The 24,337-nt window shown below is 36.1% G+C and overlaps 1 protein-coding gene across 1 annotated transcript in view; it reads right to left on the reverse strand.

Annotated features, from left to right (window-relative positions):
• GRIK2 (glutamate ionotropic receptor kainate type subunit 2) overlaps positions 1-24,337 on the reverse strand; it is a 358,915-nt gene that overhangs the window by 64,634 nt on the left and 269,944 nt on the right. The window contains exon 17 of the mRNA XM_053937989.1: positions 22,746-22,963. Coding sequence (XP_053793964.1) covers positions 22,746-22,963 — 218 coding nt within the window. The remainder of the gene's footprint in view (positions 1-22,745; positions 22,964-24,337) is intronic.

Below are 24,337 nucleotides of genomic sequence, written 5' to 3' on the forward strand. Positions count from 1 at the left end.
ATGTGCTATAGCAATTATTGAACATGAATACTCAAGTAATTACTATGTTAAATACCTTATTCAAATAGGCAGAGTACAAATTAAAGCTGTCCTAGTTGTCTGAAATCCATAGCTTGCTATGAAGCAGCAATTTTTCTTTTATTTCCCACGCTTTTTTTTCTGCTTTATTTTTAAAAAAGCAGCAACAAACATTCACTCCCAATGTTCTAAGTGGAATGACCTCAGGTTTTTGCACCTTTATAACTTTGACATCATGTCCAGAAGGAGAGGACATATGTCTACTGAAATTAATAAACAGAAACAAACCAAATTAAAATATACTATCTGGAAACAAAATTTACACTTTAAACAGCATACATAAAATGTAAATATAAGTTATACAGAATTTTTCTTCTATCCTGTATGCATAACATTGGCAAAAAGACAGAACATTTACAGCCCCTCTGAGTAAACTAAGTAGCAAAGGGTTGTTTGGTGTGAGACACATTAACATTCCAGTGATACAAATCCTGAATTTTCAGATGTGTTAAATGCCTTCTCTTCCTTCTCTTATCTTAGAATGTTAATCTATTTATCTATTTGCTCTTCTGTTCATAATAATAGACAAAACTTGGACATCTTAAATGGTATGGACATAAAGAGTCTCCCCTCCAAATGCCTTAGCATTAAAAAATACAGTTATTCTTTCTAATGTATTTTATAGAAACTGAATCACCAGCTAAAGCCAAGTTATAATAACACTGCTGTCACTGTTGGAATTAAGGAAGATCCAGTAATCCTGTTTCCAGACCAGTCCCTCGAGGATTGTTAGGTCCCCAGTGACTTAGAAGTAGGCACTTAGCTGTTCAGAACAGCCAGACTTAGTCAATTCTGCATCACATCAGAAGTAAACTTTCTTAGGAAACTAATGAAATTGCTGACTGCAGGGACAGGTGGCCATAGAGGATTTAAATGTTGTACTTTGACTAAAGCAGCAATTAGTTACCGAAGTTATCTGTGGAACAGATGGCATCTTAGGAGAAGAAATGATGGATGTACAATTTTATTTGAGTAATTTAGATAGGTAAACTTGGGAGGAGTACAACAAAAATTCAGTGCAATAATAATACTCTTTAATCAATATATGAACACTGTAGTTTATTTTAAAATTAAGATATTATTAAATTCATAATTGCTTCCTTCACCACTTTCTTCATAAGAAAAACATGTGTGGCTATGACTAGCACTTGGACAGTATATTTAAAAACACAGATTAACATGGCATAGTATTTCTTTAATGATTTAGTAGGAGGTTTTGCCCATGAAAATTAAAGATACAGTTTTAGTCAACTAGAAGTGAGGAAAAGAAATAACTGAATAACCAATTTCTTAAAGTAAATGGATGAGCTATCTAACTTGAATATAACCCAAAGGGGAAAAAGACTTTTATAAAATTTCAAAACTTAAAAAAGTAGCTACAAAATTCCTGAATGAAAATAACACTGATAATTAAATAAAAATATAGTTAGAGAGAAAATAATAGTTCTTTCTTTAGGCCTTCAAAAGTTACAAGCTAAGATATTCATAGTGGTTCACTTTTTAGTTAACAGAAAAGGAAAAAGAGGATATCTCCACAGAACAATTCTCAGCTGTCCCAATCTCACATTACCTATAGAAGTGAAATAAAAACTCAGTCAGGTTATGCTCTGAAGCTAGGGAAATTGAATGGTTTAAGCCAAGAGATAAGTGAATTCAGGTAAATTCATCTGGAGAAATTTGATAGCAATACCTACTAAACTGATGAGATTTTTACAATTTTTTTTTTTCTGTTGGAAACTGCATTTCTGCATGTATAAAATTTTTGAAAGACCTTTTAATTGCAAGGCCAAGATACTTTCATTAGGTAGTATGACTGGAACAGGATGATAAAATTAGGAACATTACCAAAGCACTTTCCTGCCCATACACCTCCAGACTTTGGACGGGCTCAGAAAATTAAGACAGAAGTGAGGAAAGACTTTCACCATCCAGTTTTACCTGACCTTCTGAAAAATCCTGTGGGAAAATATGTCATTGGACCTGAAAAGATTTTTGTGGAATTCTCTCACACTCCTCCCCATGCTTTCAATGGAGAGAGATTAAAAATAAATTCATTTTATTTTTCACCTCAATTTATAGTAGCTTTTTCTTGTTGCTTGAATTTTAGATATTGTCAACCATTTTCAGTGGGTGGATTGAAATGAAGTCACCTGAGAGTTAAAGTATGGCATGTTGTGGAATACCACTAGCCATATGCTATTTATCAAGATCTAAAAGAGAACAATAACTTGCCCTTCTGTTGTATGGAAGTAAAGGAAGCAGCAGATTAGGCTATGAGATAGTTGGGCAGCCAGAGTACATGCCAAACTAAGCATCAATGTCTTGTGAAATTCATGTCACAAAATTAATCCAAATAATGGCTTTCAACCATGGCTTTAAATCATAATAAAAGGACTTAAAAGCACCACAAGACTAATGGCAGAGGACTTAGGGCTAGATCTAGCTGTATTTAACAATGTCATTATAGTGCAGAATTGACATCACAAAGGCATCACAGAAATTAGAAATACAATGAGGAAAAAACATTGCATGTATTTCTAGAGAACCTAATTTAAAAATAAATTTTCTGAGGAATAAAAAAACCCACTCCTAAACCTCAGACCTGCAACCAAATAATCACAGAGATTTGTTCATCCTTTCTGAACTTTAAAAGGGGTTTTAGTGTTCTGATCCCAGGCCACATAATAAGCACTTATTTCTCTGCTGTCTGTGATAAATATCAATTCTAGGCAGACAGAAAGATATAAAATAGATGTTACATCTTCACAATAATGTCCAATGACAGAGGAGTCCTGCTGTTGGGGAGGAATCAACACTAAAGGCCTGTTGTCTTTAAATCACCAGCTGTGATTTAAAAGTTATAGGCTTATTTTTTACAAACTTATAAAATCAGCTATATCCATGTATTAAAAAGAAAAAGAGAAAATATTAAATTATGAAATTTTAGGAAAGTAATAATTGCCTTTATGTACTATAATCTGAGAAAACTTCCAAAGTCACACTATTATTTATATTTATATCACCAGATAATGTTAAATTTATGGTGAGTGTAACTCACTGTAAAACTCTTTTGTAGACAGATCTAGTATTATGAACTTCAAAACTAAGATCTAAATTTCAGCTTTTCTGGTCACAGTTGTGTTTAATTAAGTTACTGGATAAACGGTTACAGGTTCAGGGTGCCACACAGTTAAGTGTTAATCTAAGTTTACTTAATGTTATTTTTGTGTTTGTTTTTTCCTGATTTGGAAATTGTTGGGGATATTAGGTGGGGTTTTGCTGATTTTTTCTAACTTTTTTTTTTTTTTTTTAAGAGGCAGATTTTTCTGTTCAACTGTCTCTGTAATAAAACAGCTCTGGACTTTGAGTATACAAAGTATTTAATGTATAAACTTCACTGTATTAATACAATGCTGAGGGCTGAGGAAGTACCAGGTGATCTGGAGGCAAGCAAGCTGTTAAGATTCCAGATGGCCAATACAGGGGAAAAGCTTTCCATGACTGGAAGATGTTTGGACATGTGAAAGCTGAATCACGTTGTTTACTGCAGAGAGTGGTAACCAGATCATCACACTAATGCATGGGATTCCACTGCAAAGGGAAATTCTTGTCACTACATGAAAATTAAATCACTGGCGTGAATCCATTAATGGATTTGTGCCTGTTATGAATGGTGCTACATTGCTAATTTCACTCAGATTTTAACTATTAGAATTCACACCAGGGCTTTAATGTAAATCTACAGTAATATAGTGCCTAGGATATTGTACAGAAACAAAAGTAAGACAGTAAAACCAAAACAAACCAAAAGATAAATAAAAAAACACCAAAAAACCAACCCACAACATGAGCCATTATCACTAATACAACAATTAGCTGGTAATAGAGTTGCAAGTCTCTGATGTTAACACAGGAATAAGCATGGCATAGCTGTCTTGTAAAAACAAAAGAGTAAAATATAGTATCTTCATGTGAAAGTGCATAGGTGTATGATTTTTTTTTTCCTGATTATACACTAGAACTAAAATAATTTTCTGTATGGGTAGAATTTAAAGCACAATTACTCAAAAGCATTATCTCTAATGTGAGAAATAATTTTTCAGATTGTCCCAACAAACCAACCTGGAGCAACCAAGACTATGAAGGCAACCAGAAACCAGAGATGAATGTTATCAATCTGAAAGGAGTGGTATGATTCAGTAGTTAACACAAAGAAGGTAGGGGAACAATATTAGCAGATATTCTAGCAATATTCTATGCCTCCTAAGTATAAATAAGCATTTAAAAAAAATTATATATTCTTGAAGATCTTTCAAATCTCAGATGCAGTTAGTTCTCTGCTTCATTAAAACACAGTGAATTTAATAGTACCCTAAACTTGTTAATGTCATGCATTTGATGTCACTGGTAACAGCATTGCTCTGTTTATTCTGTTCATTTCTGCATCAGTAATCTGTGATCATCCTGTAGCAAATTTTCATGTACTTTCTATTGACCAATTTAGTAGAACACATTCTGGCAAAATGGATTTGTGTGTGTACTAATTTAAGGAAAAATTTATAGGAAAGAACTTTTGATAACTGTACAGATATTCAGTGTGTCATACTGCATTTATTTGTTTATGAGCCCAAGGACAAGGGACAATTAATTTTCAATCCATGCTGGATTTCAGTGAGAAAGGTGCTTTTAGATAATTAATGCTGACTCCTTCTTTATATTGCCAATAAATATGTTTTCTCTAAATATTAATCAATCAGATTAGAGGCATAACTTCCATTAAGCAGTATTTTAATTTAAAGATCAATGAGGAGAGTAAGTTGCTTCAATTTTTTATAAGAAATACATATCCATCCCTCTAACTAGAGATATACTTAGAGAAAGAGAAATGATTAAAAATTGAGCTCTTTTTTAAAAGAAAAAGAAACCCTGCATAATCAGTCTCAACCTCATAAAAGCTCTAATTCACCTTCTCAAAAACAAACTGTCTTACAAGTTTGCAAAGTGAATGAACAAAACCATCCATCAGTGAGTATTTCCCTGCAAGTACTCTATCCTCCCTAACACCTGCTCCTTTTTACAATTCCTTAAAAAAGCATTCAACTGCTATCAGAAACTTCAAGCTCTTACACTGACAAGTACTATGATTCATTGACTCTCCAGTTTTACCATTCCTGGCAGGACAATCTTTTTTAAAGAGAATGAACTTGATTGATGTATTGAAACTCAGTTTTTTGCAGTAGTTCCTTTGTGGACCAACATCATTTATACTGTCCAGAAAAAGAAACAAATATTAATATCCAAGGCAGTCCCAAAAAAGAAACTTTATGAACTAAAGTTTTAAAATATTTATACTCTAGAGAAATTATAACATGTTGTTTGTTTCCTATGAAAAGCTCTGAAAGCAACATTTATATTCATTTACAATGATTACCTAGGGAGACAGTCCTTATCCCAGAGCCATTGCACTGGAACTGCTTTCTTCAGAAAGAGAACAAATTGCAGCATTTAAGTCTAAAAACTAAAAAAGTCTTGTTCACTTGGTGCAACTTCCCTGATGGATAGATATCTAAATTTTTAATTGTTTTTAAAGTGATTCTTTCAGAGCAGGAGTCATGAAAGCCATCATACTCTAATTTTCTGAAAGCTTGATAGAACCAATATTCTGAGTATAGATAAAGAGTAATGAAGCACTTTCTTTCCCATAGGAAAGCTTTCCCACTCATATTCTTTGATGCCAACTAACCTTCACATCTGCTATTTCCCCATTGATTGCTACAACTTGGCACTTTTGTAGAGTGTCTGATGAGGCAATTCTATTCAATGACACCACTTCCTCTTCAACAAAAGAAGTGCAGTAAAATAACAGTGTGTTTCCTATACCTTCAGGGGAAAGGCTGTTTGCAAATTATGCACACAAACATGTAGTCATCATTTATGTGTGTGTATGTGGAGAAGAAGAGCATTTGTTCATTTAGACTGAGCTGTTGCCTATGCAAAATTATGCAAAGTAGATCTGGGTTTGAATTTTTTAAGCAAATGAGGAGCCATTCTGGGTCCCACTTAAAAAATCCATCTCAAAATACATCATGTTCACTATGGAAATATGCTTGGAATTAGTCATCACTTAAAATACATTCCAAATATATGTTTACAAATCAGTAATGTGCATTAGACAACATCAGAACTAAGAATGTGTTTGTTTTGCTGTCCTTGAATATGAACAAATCACATCCTATTTTCAAATTAAATGAAATCATTTTTTTACACATATTACATAATGAAATATTTCATTTAAAATTAAAATGGTAAGCAATACCAACTACATAATAGTTCCATTATAATTTTGTGGAAAACACCAGCATGACAAAAAGAAAAGTAGTTTTTAAATTCAAGACCAAACATAACACCTTTGTTTCAAACAGATTAAAATTATGAAATGATTGGTGTTCTAGTTGTATTTTACTTTGGTTTTCCTCTAGCCCTTGGACTCTACTGTTTTTTGTTTGTTTATTTATTTGTTTTGTTAAACTTCAGATTCATAAGCTTTAGAGGACACAATTAATTCTGTGTTTATACTCACTTGGAATTAAGTCCTTTCTTTTCCTTTTTTTATTTTTGGTATGTCTTTAGACCTAGATTCACAAAGGTATTGAAATGCCTAATAGTTAGTGGAATCAATGGAAACTTATGTATAAAAAAATAAACATAGAAGAATAAAAGATTTAGTTCCATGTTAGGATTTTCAGATTGTGTTTATAACTTAAATTATTCTCACAACAATTTATTTGCTCTAAGTTGAACCAGTACAACTAAGAAACAAATTTTTTTTTGTGAGCAGGACAGAAACAAAAACCAGGTAACAGTTCCAGAGATGTCAAATACACACCAAAGACTGTTCCTAATTGGGTGTTTGTACATGATTACCTAATTTTGATGGAAAAGAAAGCTTAGCCCAGTGACCTTGATTTTAAAAATGATCCTGTCCTGTTTTGCTTACTACTAAAAATGTAGTATGAATGTGTACAAGACAGAGATATAGAACACATTTAAAAAATATATGTGAAACTCCACGTAAAGATTTCAGTATATATTTTGCTTTCAACAATCCACTTCAAAGTTTTTACTTCAAAATCAGGGGTGAGAAATCATGATTTTTTTAAGCAATAATTTTTAAAACAGCTTTTGGGCATTGGAACAGGCATGCTAGAGAGGTGGTCAGTGACCCAAGACTGACAGTGCTTAAAACACCTTTTGGTTAATGCCGTTAATAATTTGCTTTAACTTTTTATCAGCCCTGGATTTCTCAGGCAGTTGGACTAAGTGATTTCTCTAGATGCCTTACATCTGAAATATTCTATTCTAGCAATAATAATTTTCCTGTTCTAATTACTAACTAAGAAATACAAAATTATAGAAAAATAAAATTTGCAAAACATAATTAATGATTCAGAATCTGTTAGAGGGTATAGTTTGTTCTGGATGTCAGCTAATTTTATTTTTCCTATAAACAAGGTTGTTAATTTTGCTGTGTCATCCTACTAATATCCCACATGCAAGCTGAACTGTACCCTTTAATTTCAGATTTCCATGAAAATTCTGACATACAATATGTCAAGACTACCACATAGTTCCTACAAAATATGCAAACAATGCAAACACATCAAAAGTCTGCACCTGTCACTAATTTAATTTTTTAAAAAATGAACTTATAAATGCAACAAAAATGACAGCAGATGACACAGCAACACCTGCCCTGCTGCTGGAAGATAAATGTACTGAACCTCTAATGTGATCAAACACATGGAGCCAATATAAACAAATCAAAATGTTGCATAGTGTTTATTCTTTATTTTTACTTCTTCTGTTTTCTTTTTTGAAATACAGGCCCTTGTAAATCAGTGTTTTACTCATTGTGATGAGCACAATCTTTCTAAATGCAATGTTTACATACACAGACCATAATTAGCCCGTATTTCAACTCAGACTGTAAGCCAAAATATGAACTTTTTCTGTGATTTTTCTATGAGAGATATTTCCTTTTTGTGTGTGTGTGTTCATTTCAGCGTCAACCTGTTAGAAAATAATTTATTTGCAGTTTTTAAACCATTAATCTAAAAGAAATATTCTCACTGTGATAGTTAAGTCAGTCAGTTTTACTAGAGAACAGGAATTATGTGCATTATTCCTTGTAAAATTAATTAATTTGAATACATACCACCTCTCACCACCTCTCCCTGTGGTCAAACTGTAGTTTATACATATATGAAAAGTGTCTAGTGCTTAAAAAGTGACCATAAATTGTATGAGATTCTTCTTAAATACTTTTAGCCACATACACATTGAGTATCTACACATAAGTACAAACCTAAGTTTCTCTTCTCACAATACAGGTTAATTTCTGTAGCTCTGGAGAACGCTGTTCTTCCAGGACATTTGCTCAGTACAGAGGAATTACTTTCTGGTGTCTTTCAGTTTCTTTCCAGTGTCAGTCAGGAGCACCTAGATGACTACTAAAGAGGAAAGCAGGTATCTACATTTTGAAGTGAGGAGAAACCTGCCTTACATGTTTTAAAACCTACATCTTTCCTACTCAAACAAATCATGTGTGTTTGTGTTTTCTGGCTTTGATACCAAAACACAGGCTATTATTATGCCTTCCTATTAAATTCTCTTAATCAACAGTTGATATCCTTTCTATACCAATGTACCAATTCACCAATCTACTTTTAGTACAGTCCTACCCTAAGCATTTGGAGAAACTGCAGGAATACAGCCTATTCCTGCTTTTACTCATTATTATTTTAGGGATGCCAAACTTTTTTTTTACAGTTCCTATACCAACAAAGACTAATAAATTACCTTCGCTAAACATTTTGCCCATGAGGCAAAACTAACTGCAGTAGCCGTTTATAACATTAACATAGCGTTTGTGTAATGCAGTAAAGTGTAAGAACATAAAAAATTAAAAATTAGAGTGAGAAATACATAATAACAGGACATTTTTAATGACTTGATTTCATCACTAATGTCAACAAATGAAAAAAATAAAAGAAAAAAATGCAAATCACAAGTTATTGCAGCTACAGCCTTTGTCAGTGCTGATGGTTTTGCTGTTATATTTATTCCCCTAAAAGTTAGAGATTCAATTTACCAAAGTAATTCTATGTTTCGGAAATGAAAATTGAAAACCTAAATATTAAAACCACAAATCTCAGTGGTTTTTTGCAAGTGTTAAGACATTTATTTGAAGTATTTAGAAATCAAGCTCTAGCTTGGAAAGAAATCTAGAAATACTTTGTGAGTTGAATAAGAATGTAAAAAATAATTGGTCTCAGTACTTCTGTGAAATGAGCCCCATAGTTCCTCTTCAAACCTCCTTTCATCTTTGATGATCTGATTTGAAAAGACAGCGACTGAAACTGCCGAATCTTCCTCATTATGAACAGACTGTGACTGGAAGAGGAAACTGAAAAATCAGTGTTTCCTCCACTAACTTTTGATTGTAGGGGTAGCCAAACCCTTGACTAGAATGGCATTGTTGGATTGCACACGAACTATGATAACTATGATAAGCATCTCTGCTCTTCAAGGACCAAAAACTGCATCAGGACTACAAGGTGAAACAATAAAATAAATTTAGAAACCAAGCTGTTGTTTTTATTCAATTGAAGTAAGTTCCTTAGTAACTCAGCCTGAATTAAAATACACTTGAATGATAACTACCTGGACAGATTTAGATAAAAGTCTTAGAATCAAAGAAACTATACTCAAAGCTTCTTTGCCAGACAAGGTAATAGGGTGAAGGAAGAGGTAGAGAACATTCCTATGAAATCACAGAAATTTTTTGGTGCTAGTATTCCTTCTTCACAGAAAGTTCCTTTAGGGAGCATATTCCTTTTTCAGAAGGTGGAAATGTATGTAAGAGTTCATGAAACTTCTATCAGAAATGTCAAATAGAAGCTTCTAAACAGTTCTGGAAGAGTCCTCAAAAGTCAAGGAAGGTATCACTAGTATTTAAAAAAAAAATGAAAGACACAGACAGCGAGAGCTAAAGAAAGATTAACAGAACTGTTTCTGTCTGGCCATTGGCCTGCAGTAAAGTAAGAGTTCTTCAGAGAAACACCCACAAATTCAAGTCTTCAAAGTCTCCATAGTATTTTCCATTTTTTATAGTTTGTTGAGAGGTAACAGATTTCAGTTTTCAAATGCAAAGATATACAAACAAGTATTTTAAGGTAAGTTATATCCTTTGCTAGTAAGTAATAGTTTGCTAATAGTATGTATAGTAAAAGCTCTCATGTTTCCTTCAAACCACAATAGCTCACATGATAACTTATCTGGATTTTGCTTGCAAATTGTTTTTCAATATTCCTTTCTGATCACTGACTGCTCATGGCTTGGATGGGTATACTCTTTGCTGGGTAAAACAACGTCTGGATGGCCCAGCCCAAAGACTGATGAATAGAGTAATACATTATCCTTTAGCAGCTGGTCACTACTGGTGTTCCCCAGGGCTCAGTATTGGCCCCAGTCCTGTTAAATATTTTTATCAATTATCTGCATTAGGAGATCAAATGCAACTTCAGTCAGTTTGCAGATGACACCAAGTTGCTTGGGAGTGTTGATCTGCTGGAGGATAGAAAAGCTCCGGAGAGGGATCAGAACAGGATGGATTGACGGGCTGAAGCCAAGTGTATGAGATTCAAGAAGGCCAATTGCTGGATCTTGCACTTGCAGACCTACAGGCTGTTGGAAGGCAGCCACTATTCCAGAAAGCTTCCCAGTAGAAAAGGACGAGGGGATGTTGATTGGAAACTGGCTGTATATGAGCCAGCAATGGCTTGCCCAAGTGACCAAGAAGGCCAATGGCATTCTGGCCTGCATCAGCAACAGTGTGGTCAGCAACAGCAGGACCAGGGCAGTGATTGTCCTGTAATTGTCACTGATGATGACAATGGCCCACACCTCGAAACCTCTGTCCAGTTCTGAGCCCCTTTACTACCAGAAAGAAAACTGAGGTGCTGGAATGTCCAGAGGACAACCAAGTTGGTGAAGGATCTAAAGCACAGGTCTTATGAGGATCAGCTGAGGGAAATGGGGATATTGAGCCTGAAGAATAGGACCCCCAGGGGACAGCTTTGTGTAAATTCACTACAACTACCTGAAAGGAGGTTGTAGCAAGGTAGGTAGTCTCTTCTCTAAAGTAACATGAAACAGGATGAGAGGAAATTACCTCAAATTTTGTCAGGGTAAGACTGATTAGTAAAAATTTCTTCCTGGAATGGACTGTCAAAAATTGGAACAGGCTGCCCAAGGCAGTGATTATGTCACAATCCCTGGAGGTATTTAAAAGACATGCAGATGAGGCTCTTAATGACATGGCTTAGTAGTGGACTTGGTAGTGTTAGGTTAATGGTTGGACTCAGAGCTCTTTTCCAACCTAAACAACTCTGTGATTCTAAAGCATTTTTAGTACACTTTTTCATAAACTCGTAAAGTATATTATGCAGATTAAGGATCTTTAATACATTAAATACAAGTTCAATTAATGCATGGATAAAGAAAAATGCCTAAAAGACAAAAAAGCTTGCATAATTACATAATTATTACCATAGATCTATTGCAAAAAGGATGGTTTAATCAATCTCAACAAGTACTCTGTTTGGAGAAATTAATAAATCTGGAGAAGAAATTCATCAGCATAATAAGACTTTAGGTGATGTCTGGGGCAATTCTGGCACTGAAAATATTTCTGTAAACAAAGCAATGCTAATGTACATGGGCAACGCCTCAGTACTATGATATATAAATTGACAGGAAGAACTAAGAGTTCACCTCTGCTAATGGATAGAGGATTTCAGGATGTTTCAGTGGGCAGAAATTCAATGCGGAAGGTTGCTCATATGGCAGGGTCCCACAAAAAGAAATAGCTGAACCAAGAGACAGTTCACTCCAGAGAATTACTTCTGAAATGCATTCCCAGGATGAGTCATAGATCAAATCTGGCAAACATGGCTACTTTGTGACAGATCTATTTGCTTTGAAGAGTAAGGCAATTTTTTTTAGGCTCTGATAGTTAAAAATGTTCAGATGTACTCTGAATTTCCTAAACAAACCCTATCTCTGAATTATGTCTTTCATACAGAATGCTGTTTGGAGTTAAAGGTTTCTCTATGATCTGGTTCAGTTCTCTTTCTCACCTTCCTCAAGATCTAAAGACAAACATAAAGGCGAAAAAAGCTGAAAAGAGAAGAAAAAAGAGAAGTGTTCTCACCCTGCCTCCTGGGGAAAACAGCAGGAGGAGAGAAAGGTGATAAGGAGAGAGTGCAATTAGGTTATGCATTTCTGAGGAAAAAGCCTTGCAACTAAACTTATGATGAGAATCCAGAGATCACTAATTCTCTTGCAACTGATCTTGTCAGCAGCAGCATCATTACAGGCCCTAAAGAGGCCAGAAAGTGGAGATCATCAGGTAAGGGAAAGGAAGCAAAATGGGTTACCAGTTAAGACAAAACCTACATTAATACATAAAGAAAACGTACATTGTAAGTACCAGCAATTTCAGTGTTGATTTTTTTCATTATCACACTTTCAAATGTGGATTCCCAGTGGCTTTCACATTTAGCAGGGTGATATGAGACTGCCCTGACATATAATGACACTCTGCTCCACTCCCATCAGTTCTAGCTTTCTAGCAGCCAGAGTACTTTTCTTCAAAATTGAAAAATAAAAATGCAACAACAAAAATGTTCATTTGCAGCTGGATGAAATAGCTGGGTTGACTTGCCACAGGCCTAAGGCATGTGGAGCCAACAGTGCTTGAGGCTGAAGGCAGGAGAAGAGGTTGGACTACTTGGAGTTGGACTGGCTTAAAACAAAACAAAACAAAATTAAAAAGCTATTGAGAAAAGCAATTTACAGCAATTAGTGGTGATTAAACTCCATCTGACTTCAAAGGAAAGCAAATGGTATTTTGGGATGCATTAGGTAAAGCATCACCAGCAGGTTGAAGGAGGTGATCCTGGCTCTGGAGTGCTGTGACCTGTTCTGGGCTCCTCAGTACAAAAGAGACAGGATGCTCCTGGAACAAATCCAGAGGAGGGCTATGAAGGTAAGCAAGGGCCTGAAGTATCTCTCTTATGAGTGGGGCTGAGGGAGCTGGGCCTGTTTGGCCTCATGAAGAGATGAAGAGCCAGATACCAGGGCGGACCAAACGCGAACTCCACCATGGTGCAGCTTGCTGGTGATCCTCCCGAAGATGACCCGACTCAACAAGCGGTGGGGCTTCCACGGAACGTGCTCAGCAACATCAAAGAGGCGGCATGGATAGCAATCCTACAGATTGCTCCAGGGGGAGTCCAGAACAACATCTACATGGAGATCAAGCAGGGTCCTTCGGAGCCATTCTCCTCATTCGTGGATCGTCTTTCCCAGGCAGTGGAACGACAAGTGTCCGATGAGGGGTCAAAACCACATTTGATCAAAAGCCTCGCTTTTTCCAGTGCCAACCCAGAATGCAGGCGAATCATCGGCATGATGCCGCACCAGGCCACCTTGGCAGACATGATAGAGGCATGCAGCAAGGTGGGGACCCCACAGCATGTTACATCCATCATGGAAGAGCAGTTGGGAGAGCGGATTGAGAAGTGTGTCAAGGAAGCTCTTGCAAATTACACAAAGAGCAACAGCAGTGCAGGAAGATGATGTTTTGGGTGTGGGGCACAAGGACATATTAAAAGGAACTGCCCACAATTTGCAAAACCCGACAAACCACCAGACTTTTGTCATCATTAGGGGTGCCACAAGAAATAAAAACAGATAATGGACCAACTTACACAGGGCGAGGTGCTGAAGTGGGTGTCAGCAAGGCATGTGAAACCTTATTGGATGCAGATGCAAGCGGATGCGGATTCAAGAACCAAAGAGGAAAGCATGCAGACGAAGGCAGACGACGACGCTGTGGACATCTCATCAGACAACAATTGACAACTCAGAGATTTGGGGTTTTTCTTGGGACTTGAGTGTCATTCGGGTGTTGCTGCACTGCAAGGTTTCTCACAGAGAGTGAGGACATGGACATGGGGTTCAGACAGATAATGTTCATGTGCTTCATTCTCTTGCCTGTTGCCTTGGGCTATAGGACAGATTTTCCCATGAGACAACCAAAGGGAAATGTGTGAGAGACTTTGGCAGAGGCAGTGGGTCTGGACAGCATTTGTCGGACCCATTCGAAACCGGGGAAACCATTCTCGACATGTTTGGTAGGTGTGCTGGTGAAGGAATGGTCGATCCCAAAGAACATGCCTCCAAAGGTTCTGAAGTCTCTTTCGGATCCTGTGGAGGGATGGTGTGTTTGGATGCGGTTCCTTCCTGTGGCTCATTTCAGGCCTCAGGGGTTGGACATCTTTGGGTCAGCAGGGGTGGGGTTCTGCATCATATTCGGTCCATTGGGAGTGGCAGAGGCAGATGGCTGCATGGTGGATGTCGCTCCAGGCCAGCTCTTTTACAGAAATGCAATTACACCAAGATGATGAGCAAACCATCCCTCCAAGATCCAGCCATTTTACCAAAAGGAATGTTCTTGATTTGTGGGGAGAGAATTTGACCTGCTATCCCTGCAAAAATCAAGGGCAGTCCATGCAGCATTGGAGAACTCTCATTGATAACACCCAATTTGAAAATTTTGAGGGAACAGACATGCAGGGAAATAAGATCCATTGAACAATACAGTCAAAATTGTGATGATGAAGTTTATGCCTGGAACAAGGCTCGGAGAATTGCAGTAGCAATTTTCTCACCCCAAGCAGCATCGGGGGTGGCCTTGACACAATTGGACCACACGGCGTGTTGGTTGAGCAAACATACTCATGCCATTTCCTCTGCACTGAGTGACACGTTAACAGATATCGACAGTGCAAGACAAGCAACACTTCAGAACAGGGCGGCAATTGATTCTTTGCTGCTATCACACGGACATGGGTGTGAAGAATTTGAGGGGATGTGCTGCATGAACTTGTCCGATCACTCGAAATCTATCCATGAAAATATAAAACAAATGCAAAACAGCATCAGCAAATTGCAAGAAGTTAGAGGATCCTGGTGGGATGATTTCATCAACTTTTTTTAGTCTCTCACCATTGTGGAGGAAGCTTTTGAAAATAGCATTTTATATTCTTATAGGACTACTAGCTCTTCTGCTTGTTCTGCCATGCATTTTTCTATGCATTCGGCGGGTCATGGACAAAGTGGCAAGGCAGGTTTTCTTAGTGCAAATAGGAGGGGGAGATGTCGGAACCCAGAATGTCCCTTGGACACTCTTGGATGTTCTGGACCCAGGTCAGAAGCATTTGAGACCCTGGAATGCAGCCAGAAACCCCTGTGGCTTTGAATCTGATCCATGGAACAATTTACCAACTTGCAAGAAGAACAAGAAATCACAAAAGTTTAGGTATTATAGTAGAAGTAGTCACAAAGTGAAAGGAAGAATCTTTGAGTGCTGTACAGGGGGGGTTTAGGCCTTGTACAGAGGGGTCTAAGTTTTGTATATGGGGGTCAGAAGTTCCAAGATGGAGGGATTTGGGCGTGCCCTGTCCTCCTTCTTTCTCTTTCCTATCCTCCATGTTCGTGGTGATGTTGGCACTCACAGGTTGGTTCACCATTTAATATAGGTAATAGGCATTGGGGAAAAACTATTTAACACGTAATGTATGATATAAAAGATGGCACCAGCCCTCTGGGCAGTGAGACGGTGTCAGAGACAGTGTCAGTGTGTGTGTGTGTGCCTTTGTCTGACCTGCTGAAAGAACCACAGCAGTTCAGGAAGAAAATCTTTTAGATAACATACAATAAACTACCTTGCAACCAGACGACTGAAGACTACTGAGTCTTTCTTTGAAGGCACGGGTTGGAGGAGAGACTTTTCCATTTTTCGGGGTCACCCCAATCTGGGGGTGAGCCCTGGCAATGAAAGAGACAGACAACATCAATGTGAATAAGTGTCTGAAGAGGCATGTCAAGAGGATGGAGCCAGACTTTGCTCAGTGCTGCCCAGCAATAGCACAAGAGGCAATGGGCAGAAACAGATGCACAGAAAGTTCCATCTGAATATGAGGAAAAATTTCTTTACTGTGTGAATGAGTGAGCACTGGAATAGGTTGTCCAGAGAGGTTGTAGAGTCTCCCTCACTGGAAGTATTCAAGAACTGTTTGGACACAATTCCATGCAATGGAATAACCCTAGGATGACCCTGTTTTAGGCAGGGAGGTTGGACCCACTACAGTCCCTTCTAATCTTACCCATTTTGTGATTCTGTGATTGTTGTCTTCTGCAGCATCACTGTATATCCTCCAAAAAGAGGCAGAGTGGGTTTCTCTTAACTGAAAAGTGATTTTTCAAGTATCTAGATTATTACATCCCTCTGAATTATCTACATTTGATAAAAATTCTTGTCTTTTGCTGATAAATAATCCTGACACAATTTCAGACTCAAACTGTGGTTTGGGTAACATATGCATATCAAGCTTGACTTTCTAAGGTGAAATGTAAAGTTGTTATTTTTTTTACCCAGCCTGGGTTCTGATTTTATGTATCCCATATTTCTATCCAAATGGAAATTAGATCTTGCTATATTTTATTATACCTTATACACTGAGAAAGATCGATTTTATTCAGATTGTGTCCACCATGTACCCACAGTATGGATTATTAATGCATATGCACTGATTAATGCATATTGTTGGATGCAATTTTGAAAAATAATGCAAATGCCAACTTCTTGTTTGCATGTTTATTTTGTCTCTGTATAATAGTCATACTCTGAAATACTTATGGGAGCATAATGTAGCCCACCTGAGAGTTCAATGGGGAGATCAGCACAACGCTTTTTCCCTTCTAAACACTTTTGGTAAGGCAGAAACTGATACTGAGTTATGGAAATGTTTAATTGATTCAAAGAGAAACTAGAATTTTCATAATGCCAACTTTTCATTTATTTTTGATATCTCTCTTAGACTTCCTTTCAAAAATAACTAGTGGGAACCCAAATCATATCTTAATGATTTTTTCAATATTTTAATTATTGTGAATGTCTACTCTTGTTTTCACTGGAAAGTTAGACTTTTTTTTCCTTGAGAGGATATCAAAGGGCATTTCTGCATGTTTCATCTATTTCTAAGAGCTGTAGCCTGAGATAAATGTAAATGATAAATATGAATCCTATAGTTTTTAAGTATAACCAAATGTTATCCAGCAGCTTATTAAGAGTACTTACTGCCTGGATATATAGAATAATCTTTGCAGAAATGAAGAGTTGACTAGTCATGCTCATCTTTTTCAGTCCTTACTGAAGGGTATAAGAAATGAGGAACAGAGAAAGGAGAAAGGGAAGGGAAAAGTCATGGGTGGGGGGACAAACATGAGAGTGAAAACATAGTGAATTTCTGTTGGACTCCATCTATTTTTAGTTTCATGACACAGCACTGAAATGCAACACAAAGCCAAACATCTGCTCTTATTTACTGTAGGAATAATAATCACTCTAGGGGTCAAGACAGCATAAAACCATTGTCCCCATAACTAGACAGTTACTTGAAATGAAGCACTTTCTGTGAATTTGTTCTGCTTTCTGCCTTAAAATTCAAAAGAAAGACAGTTCACCCCATAGAACTTAATGGTATCAATTTTATTGTAATTTCTTCTGTATAGAATTCAAATTAACCGCTCTGCTTCTTACAGTCTGTGTTAATGTATCATATAACCTACCTACCATTGCCTAACTTCCCTGATCTTTTACAAAAATAAGTAGAACTCAGTGAGGCAGAGATGCTTTAAGATCTCTGGACAAAGTCTGTATCTCACTCTTACAGGCTCTGATATTGCAGATTTAGTTCCTATAACTGCATGGAGTGACTACAGACCTTGTTTTAGAGATTTACAACTTTAGCTGCTTTTCTTTTTTTTTACATTAAAAGTAATGGTTAACTAAGTAGTGTTCTTGCAAAGAGGGAATCATGGCAAAGAGGAAATTATGCATTTCAGCTGTAGGTTTTTCCAGCAGTTAGGTCCAAACCAGCATAATCAAAAAGAAAAAAAAATGTTTACATGGTATTTATATTCAATTCCCTTTTTAGCAAAATCTACCACATGTTTTTTCATGCAAGAACAAGTCTGTATTTGTTACATCAAAATGCAACTTTTCTATAAAGTGAAATATTAAATCAAACTGAACATGTACCTGTTGCCTATTATTTTTTATGAATTATCAAAATTAGTACATGGAAGCTGTGGCTGAAACGATTGTTTTCCATTACTCACTGTCAGTTACTGGATATTTGAGAAACTTACAAGCAGTACTTCTCTCATCTTTGATTTGCAACAATTTCATCAAATAATTAACACACACTGCCAAACTTCATGGTGTTTTATTTGAAGCATTAAACTGAAGGTACTCTGTGTGTATACACCCATGTGTTTGTACTGCATCTTTTACTTGTTAAACAAATAAATATAATTTTTCTATTACAGTGTTCAAACCCAGACTTGAAAATCCCACTGAAGTACTAGCTTTCTGTGCATCAATGCCAACCTCACACATGACAAATGAATGACATTAATACCTTTATTCTTGCTGCTGTTCTTCCGTTTATGTCAGAGAATCTGTGATTTTTACTCCAGTTGCAAGAAGTGGGAAAATTCCCACATAAATCCTTCCTTCAGCTTTAAGAGACTGTTTCTGAGACTTTGTAATGCATAGGTAGAACTTAATGCCATTTCTTTTAACAACAGGCTGAGAATGTGGAAGGGGAAGATAAACAAAAAGTGCTGAACTGTTGCTTCTCTAAATTTTCTCAGAGAGGTGGCAACAAAAAGGCTAGGGTAAAATGTGAGGGCATGGGGGAAAAGGAAAATGGCTAAAAAGGATGAGCAACATGTCTCTTTATAGAGAAAAAGCAGTGCAGGAAGAAATGAAATATATTGTAGAAAAGTAGAGCTGGAGTATAAAACTTGATCCTAAAGAAGAAGAGACGAGAGAAGAGAAAAGAGAAGAGAAGAGAAGAGAAGAGAAGAGAAGAGAAGAGAAGAGAAGAGAAGAGAAGAGAAGAGAAGAGAAAGAAAAGAAAAGAAAAGAAAAGAAAAGAAAAGAAAAGAAAAGAAAAGAAAAGAGCAAATGTAATTGGTAAACAGAATAGTCAGTCTACCAGATAATTCTAAGGTATGTGAGTCAGCTTTCCTGAATTAGTCCCCTGTCTACCTTTCACCAAGTGATCTTGAAAGAGATGCAATCCCATTTAGTGCCTCAGCTTCCTTATCAACAAAATTAGAATATAAAATACGTGTCCCACAGAGAGCTAAGACCTTTTATTTGGGATAAAGGCGTAATAACACTAATTTACTGCTATTAGAGAATGAAAAAGTACTTCGGTTTTTACTATTTGGTATGCAGATGCCTAGTAACCATAAGTAAGAAAACTTCCATTGTACCTGGTACTGTAAAAACCTAGAAAGAAAGACATTATGATATTGAAAGTCACAGATATGAAAAATTATGGGAGAAACAAAAGCACTTGACAGCTTCACAAGTAACATTGTAGACCTCATACGTGTATAGTTTTTTGTGTGTGTGAGGGTGGAGAAGTGTGGTGCAAATAGAAGCTGGGTAGAATTAATATTGTTCTTCTTAATTTCAGAATTGTTATTCAGCAAGAAAACCAAGTGAGAAACACAAACTGAGAGACCACAGAAATCAGAGGCAATGAAATTTCTGAAGCTTTTTTCATCCAAGAACAGCTAGTGTGAGATCACTACCTTTCATAAAAATAATGGGGTTTTTTTATTCCAAATAGGAAAAAAAAAAAAAAACAGGTTTCTGAAATTTGAAAGTGGTCAATAGTGAGAAAAGCAGCCAAGAGAATTTCATAACTAAGAAAACATCCATAATTTGAGAAACATCAAAGTATGTATCAGTAATGGACACTCCTAGCCTAAAAGCAGATAAGGCTTAGAACTTACTTTCACTTATCTTTCAGTCCAATTCTTGAACAATACTGAGGTTTTCTTTATTATTTGCAATGAATTAGCTGAGCAGACCCACCAGGCACATAATGGATTTGTAAAATTATTTCCTTTCCATGCTCAGACCAAATAAGCAGATCTTAAGGGCAGAGAGCACTGAAATTTTCCTTTGCTTTCTGGTTTCTGAAAGATTTGTAATTCATGTTTCTCAGACCATGAGGAGGCATGAGATGAAGGACCTACTAAAAGCCTGAAGATAACATTCTCCTTTTTCATCAAACCTATTTCACAAGGATATTTGACTCACAAGAGTAACAGCATTTTCAACATATATCCCATGTGCTCTCCAAGATTTTACCTTCAGGAGGTTTTAATCCAGCAGTTAGCTTGTTTGTCTGATGCCCATTTCGGTTCCCCTTCATAATAGGTTCTGATTTTTAGCACCACAAAGCTTTGGCCACGCTCCAAAGTTTTTTTTAAGAAAAGAATTCAATGGACTGCTATATAGCTAATTTATGAAGAAATTACTGTCAGTCTTGTGGGCAGCTACCAAGCCTCATTGTCATTGGAACTAATAACTATTACCAAGATATGATAATTTCAGTTAACATTAGCAAACCATCTGGTGTCTTTATATCTTGTTGTAACACAGTGTCACTGTTTTACTCAATCCACTCTCATTAAAACAAGACAAAAGCAGCTAAGGATAAACATACACACAGATGATAAATTTATCCTCTCAATTATCTTTGTGAAACCCCTACCCCCAGAACCCATACCCTCTTAGATTTTTGAAGTACAAGAGTACTACTAAAATCTAATCTGATCTCCTGTAAAATGAAGGTGATCTCTTTCATCAAGTAACCTCTAAATCAAAAGAACAACATGCTTGTGCTGTGCTGTATCTATCTTCCTCATAATGGCTGCCTTTGATGGATGAATCCAACCCACTCCTAGATAAGTTATACCAGTGGTTAATGACTCCCACTCTTAAAAATATGCACCTTATTTCCAGTCTGAATTTCCCTAACTTCAGCTATGAAACATTGGATCTCATTATGCCTTTTTCTGCTAGATTAGTGAGTCATCTACTGTCAAAAGTCTCATTCCCATTAAGGCATTTGCAAACCATGATCAAGTCACCTCTTAACCTTCTCTTCAGCAGATTAAACAGACAGATCTTTAGCCTCTAACTGCAATACTTATTTTCAGACCTAGAGTCATTCTTTCACCTTTAACGAACACTTTCCAATTTTAAGCATATTTTCAAAGTGTGATGACCAGAACAGGACACAAAAGTTCATTAGTATTTTCCTAAATGCCGTACAAAATGGCACTTCCTACTTGATATTCAGTTATCTATATATCAGAGAATATAATATATACCATTTAAAACTGTTTTATCAGAGTCGTGCGCTTAAGCACTTTTTTTTAATTTATTTTGTGTTATTTCTTTATGTCTCAAGAAGACAAAAATAATTTTGACTCTTTAAAAGAACTCAGTCTTTAAACTTTCAATGTTGTTACTTTTAACTGCTTCACATATTTTCTGACATGAAGAGATCTCTAACTGATTGGTTACTTCTATCAATTTCACCATCTCCCTTTCCAATGAGTATTCTGAGAAGAATACTCAGAACATTCCCAATGCATGCTTTAAGAGGAATTATTTATGTTTTAAATTAAAACTATTTTTACACTTTGATTGGGTACAAGGTCTATGGTCATAAGATTAAATAGAGATTATTTAGCCTTGATATGTAAACAAATCTTGTGCTCTCTGAATTTCATGAGAGAAACTGAGCACACAGTCTTCAATTTCTGTACCAGTTTAAAACCTGCCTTGGTACTCAGTTTGCTGATTACAAATGCCAATGTAACAGCCAACACAGAGCTTTAGGTGGTAGCATAATAATTCTTAAAGCTAGGCTATATTAGCCAAAAAGTCTTCAGAAAGGTCTTGCAAATATTTTAAATACCTCTCTGGAAGATCTGAGACATCTCTGTGCTATCCAACATCAGGAGTTAGAGAACAAGCCATCTTCTCTCCCTTCATAAATATTTATCACTAATTTCAGTCTGCTTAAGCGCCTGATGAATCTAGACAAGAAATATTTTCCTCTAATTCAGTAACTCACTTCACTCTATTTCAAATTGAATTATCTTAGTTGCAGGTTAAGAGGAACAGAAAAACTGGGATAATCTGAGCTTTTTACATGGACCCAAAATTTCATTTAAAGTTTCTCAAAATTATGAAGTCCAAAAAGTTTTCCTCAGTAGAGCCACTAACATCCTAAGTGTTTCTTGAGTAAAGACTACAATTAGGTATAATGCTGATGAATTAAAACTAACTTTTAATATGACAAAACTTAATCTTGTATGCAGCTATAGAACATCTGAGCAAAGTATTTAGGTTTCTTCATGTACTTCACTGCTATAAATTCATTTAAAAAAAAACATCAAACAAACTTTTTTCTTTTCTATGAGAGATTTTTCATTAGATTCCTTTGCTATCTTTTTGATAAAAAAAAAAGAGAAAGGTTTCCACTTGTTTTTGACAGCATCAGGAATTGTACTAATTGCCCCTCAGCAAGGTGCAAAAGCTTTCCCCGCAAAATCAGGATATAACATCTTCTCAAACAGAATATAAAACTTACCTTGAAAAAAGTCATGGTTGCTCCATCTTCAACTGCCCCATACTCTATCTTTGTCTGCTTGGCCAAGTCGTCAGCAGAATCAATAGGGGACTCCATACGTTCCACTGTCAGAAAGGCGGCTAGGTTAGCAGTGTACGAGGAAATGATGATAAGTGTGAAAAACCACCAAATGCCTCCCACTATCCTGGTGGAGAGGGCTTTAGGCATGAGCTCAGAACCTAACGAAAACCAGGGGAGAAAGGTGAAACGGATGCACAGAAAACAATTAATAAGTGTTCAGCACTTTTGCCACAGTGGGGAAATGGAATCACTGTGCAAAAAAGTCTTTAAGCTACAGGTTTAAATGTACTGCCTGTACAAACGCACACAACTGAAATGCAAAATAACTTGTTAAATTTATAAAGACAGGTCTTTTTGAAGCTGTGGGAATCAAAATATAGTAATGGGAGATTCAGTGATCAGTGCCATTTAAAAAATTTCTAAACATATATATATATATAAATACCAATACTAAAAAAGTAGTTACTTCAACTTGCTTTCCGGTAAAAATAAGCAATTGATGAAGGTAGCAGATGTGAAATAAAGGATTTCATATCTGAAAAACAAAATCTTAAATCTATTATAAATATGCTTTTGAGTTTTGTCATTTGCATTGCTGTAAAGGACAGTTTACTAAATGTTGAGATAAAAAAATTAACATCTCCCATCTCTATGTTTAGCCCCATAATTTCATATAAATACAGGTGGCTATGCTACACACTTCAATTTAATAGAATAGCAATAAAAATTTTAGACTTCTATGCATAAACTAGATAAAGATATATTATAATGCATTGCTGGAGTTGCCTGTTCATGGCACTAAAGAATGGAGGGGGAGACAGACACTGTATAGTAATCTGCATAATTTTTAATGCAAATTTAGAGCCTAATGAGACAAATTGAAGCACATAAACTCCTCTTATGTCTAATTACTAAAAATAGGAATAAATTAAATTCACTGTAATATACAAATATTTATTATAAATGAGCATGTATGGATTTTTTCCATAATGTTTTAATTGAATGAAATGAAATTTCTAATGATGTCAAATAAACAATTTCAAGCTCCATTTTAAGAACTTTATGTAAGATCTTTTAGAAGTATCTGGAAACTTGTTTTCAAGGAAACAGTTTCATCATATCCACTATATCATTGTACTGAAACAGCCCCTTTTTGTTAATTGGTTACTAGGTTTGCTCTTATATCTCCTGGGTAAAATGGAATGAAGGCAAGATGGACTATTTTGTTCCTGTTAAATTTTAGTGCTTATATTGAATTAGTTAAGGAACTGGTCCAGCAAGGTAACACATCTTCATATAGCTGAAAGATTATGTCAAAGTTCCAAACTCAATGTGAAAAAAAGAACAGAAGGACTGGGGAGGGAGGGAGGAAGGAAGAAAACAAAAGAAAAGGAAAAAAGAAGTGGTATCATAACTGGACTACTGTATTCAAAAACAGCCCATCTTACCCTGCAGTTCATCTTACCCTTGCTGTTTCAAACAAAAAAGGCTGACAGACTTGGACATGACAGCCAACTCCAGCGCCAGACTCT

This window comes from Vidua chalybeata, chromosome 3, assembly GCF_026979565.1.
Source record: "Vidua chalybeata isolate OUT-0048 chromosome 3, bVidCha1 merged haplotype, whole genome shotgun sequence".
In the NCBI taxonomy this organism is placed as follows: Eukaryota; Metazoa; Chordata; class Aves; order Passeriformes; family Viduidae; genus Vidua; species Vidua chalybeata.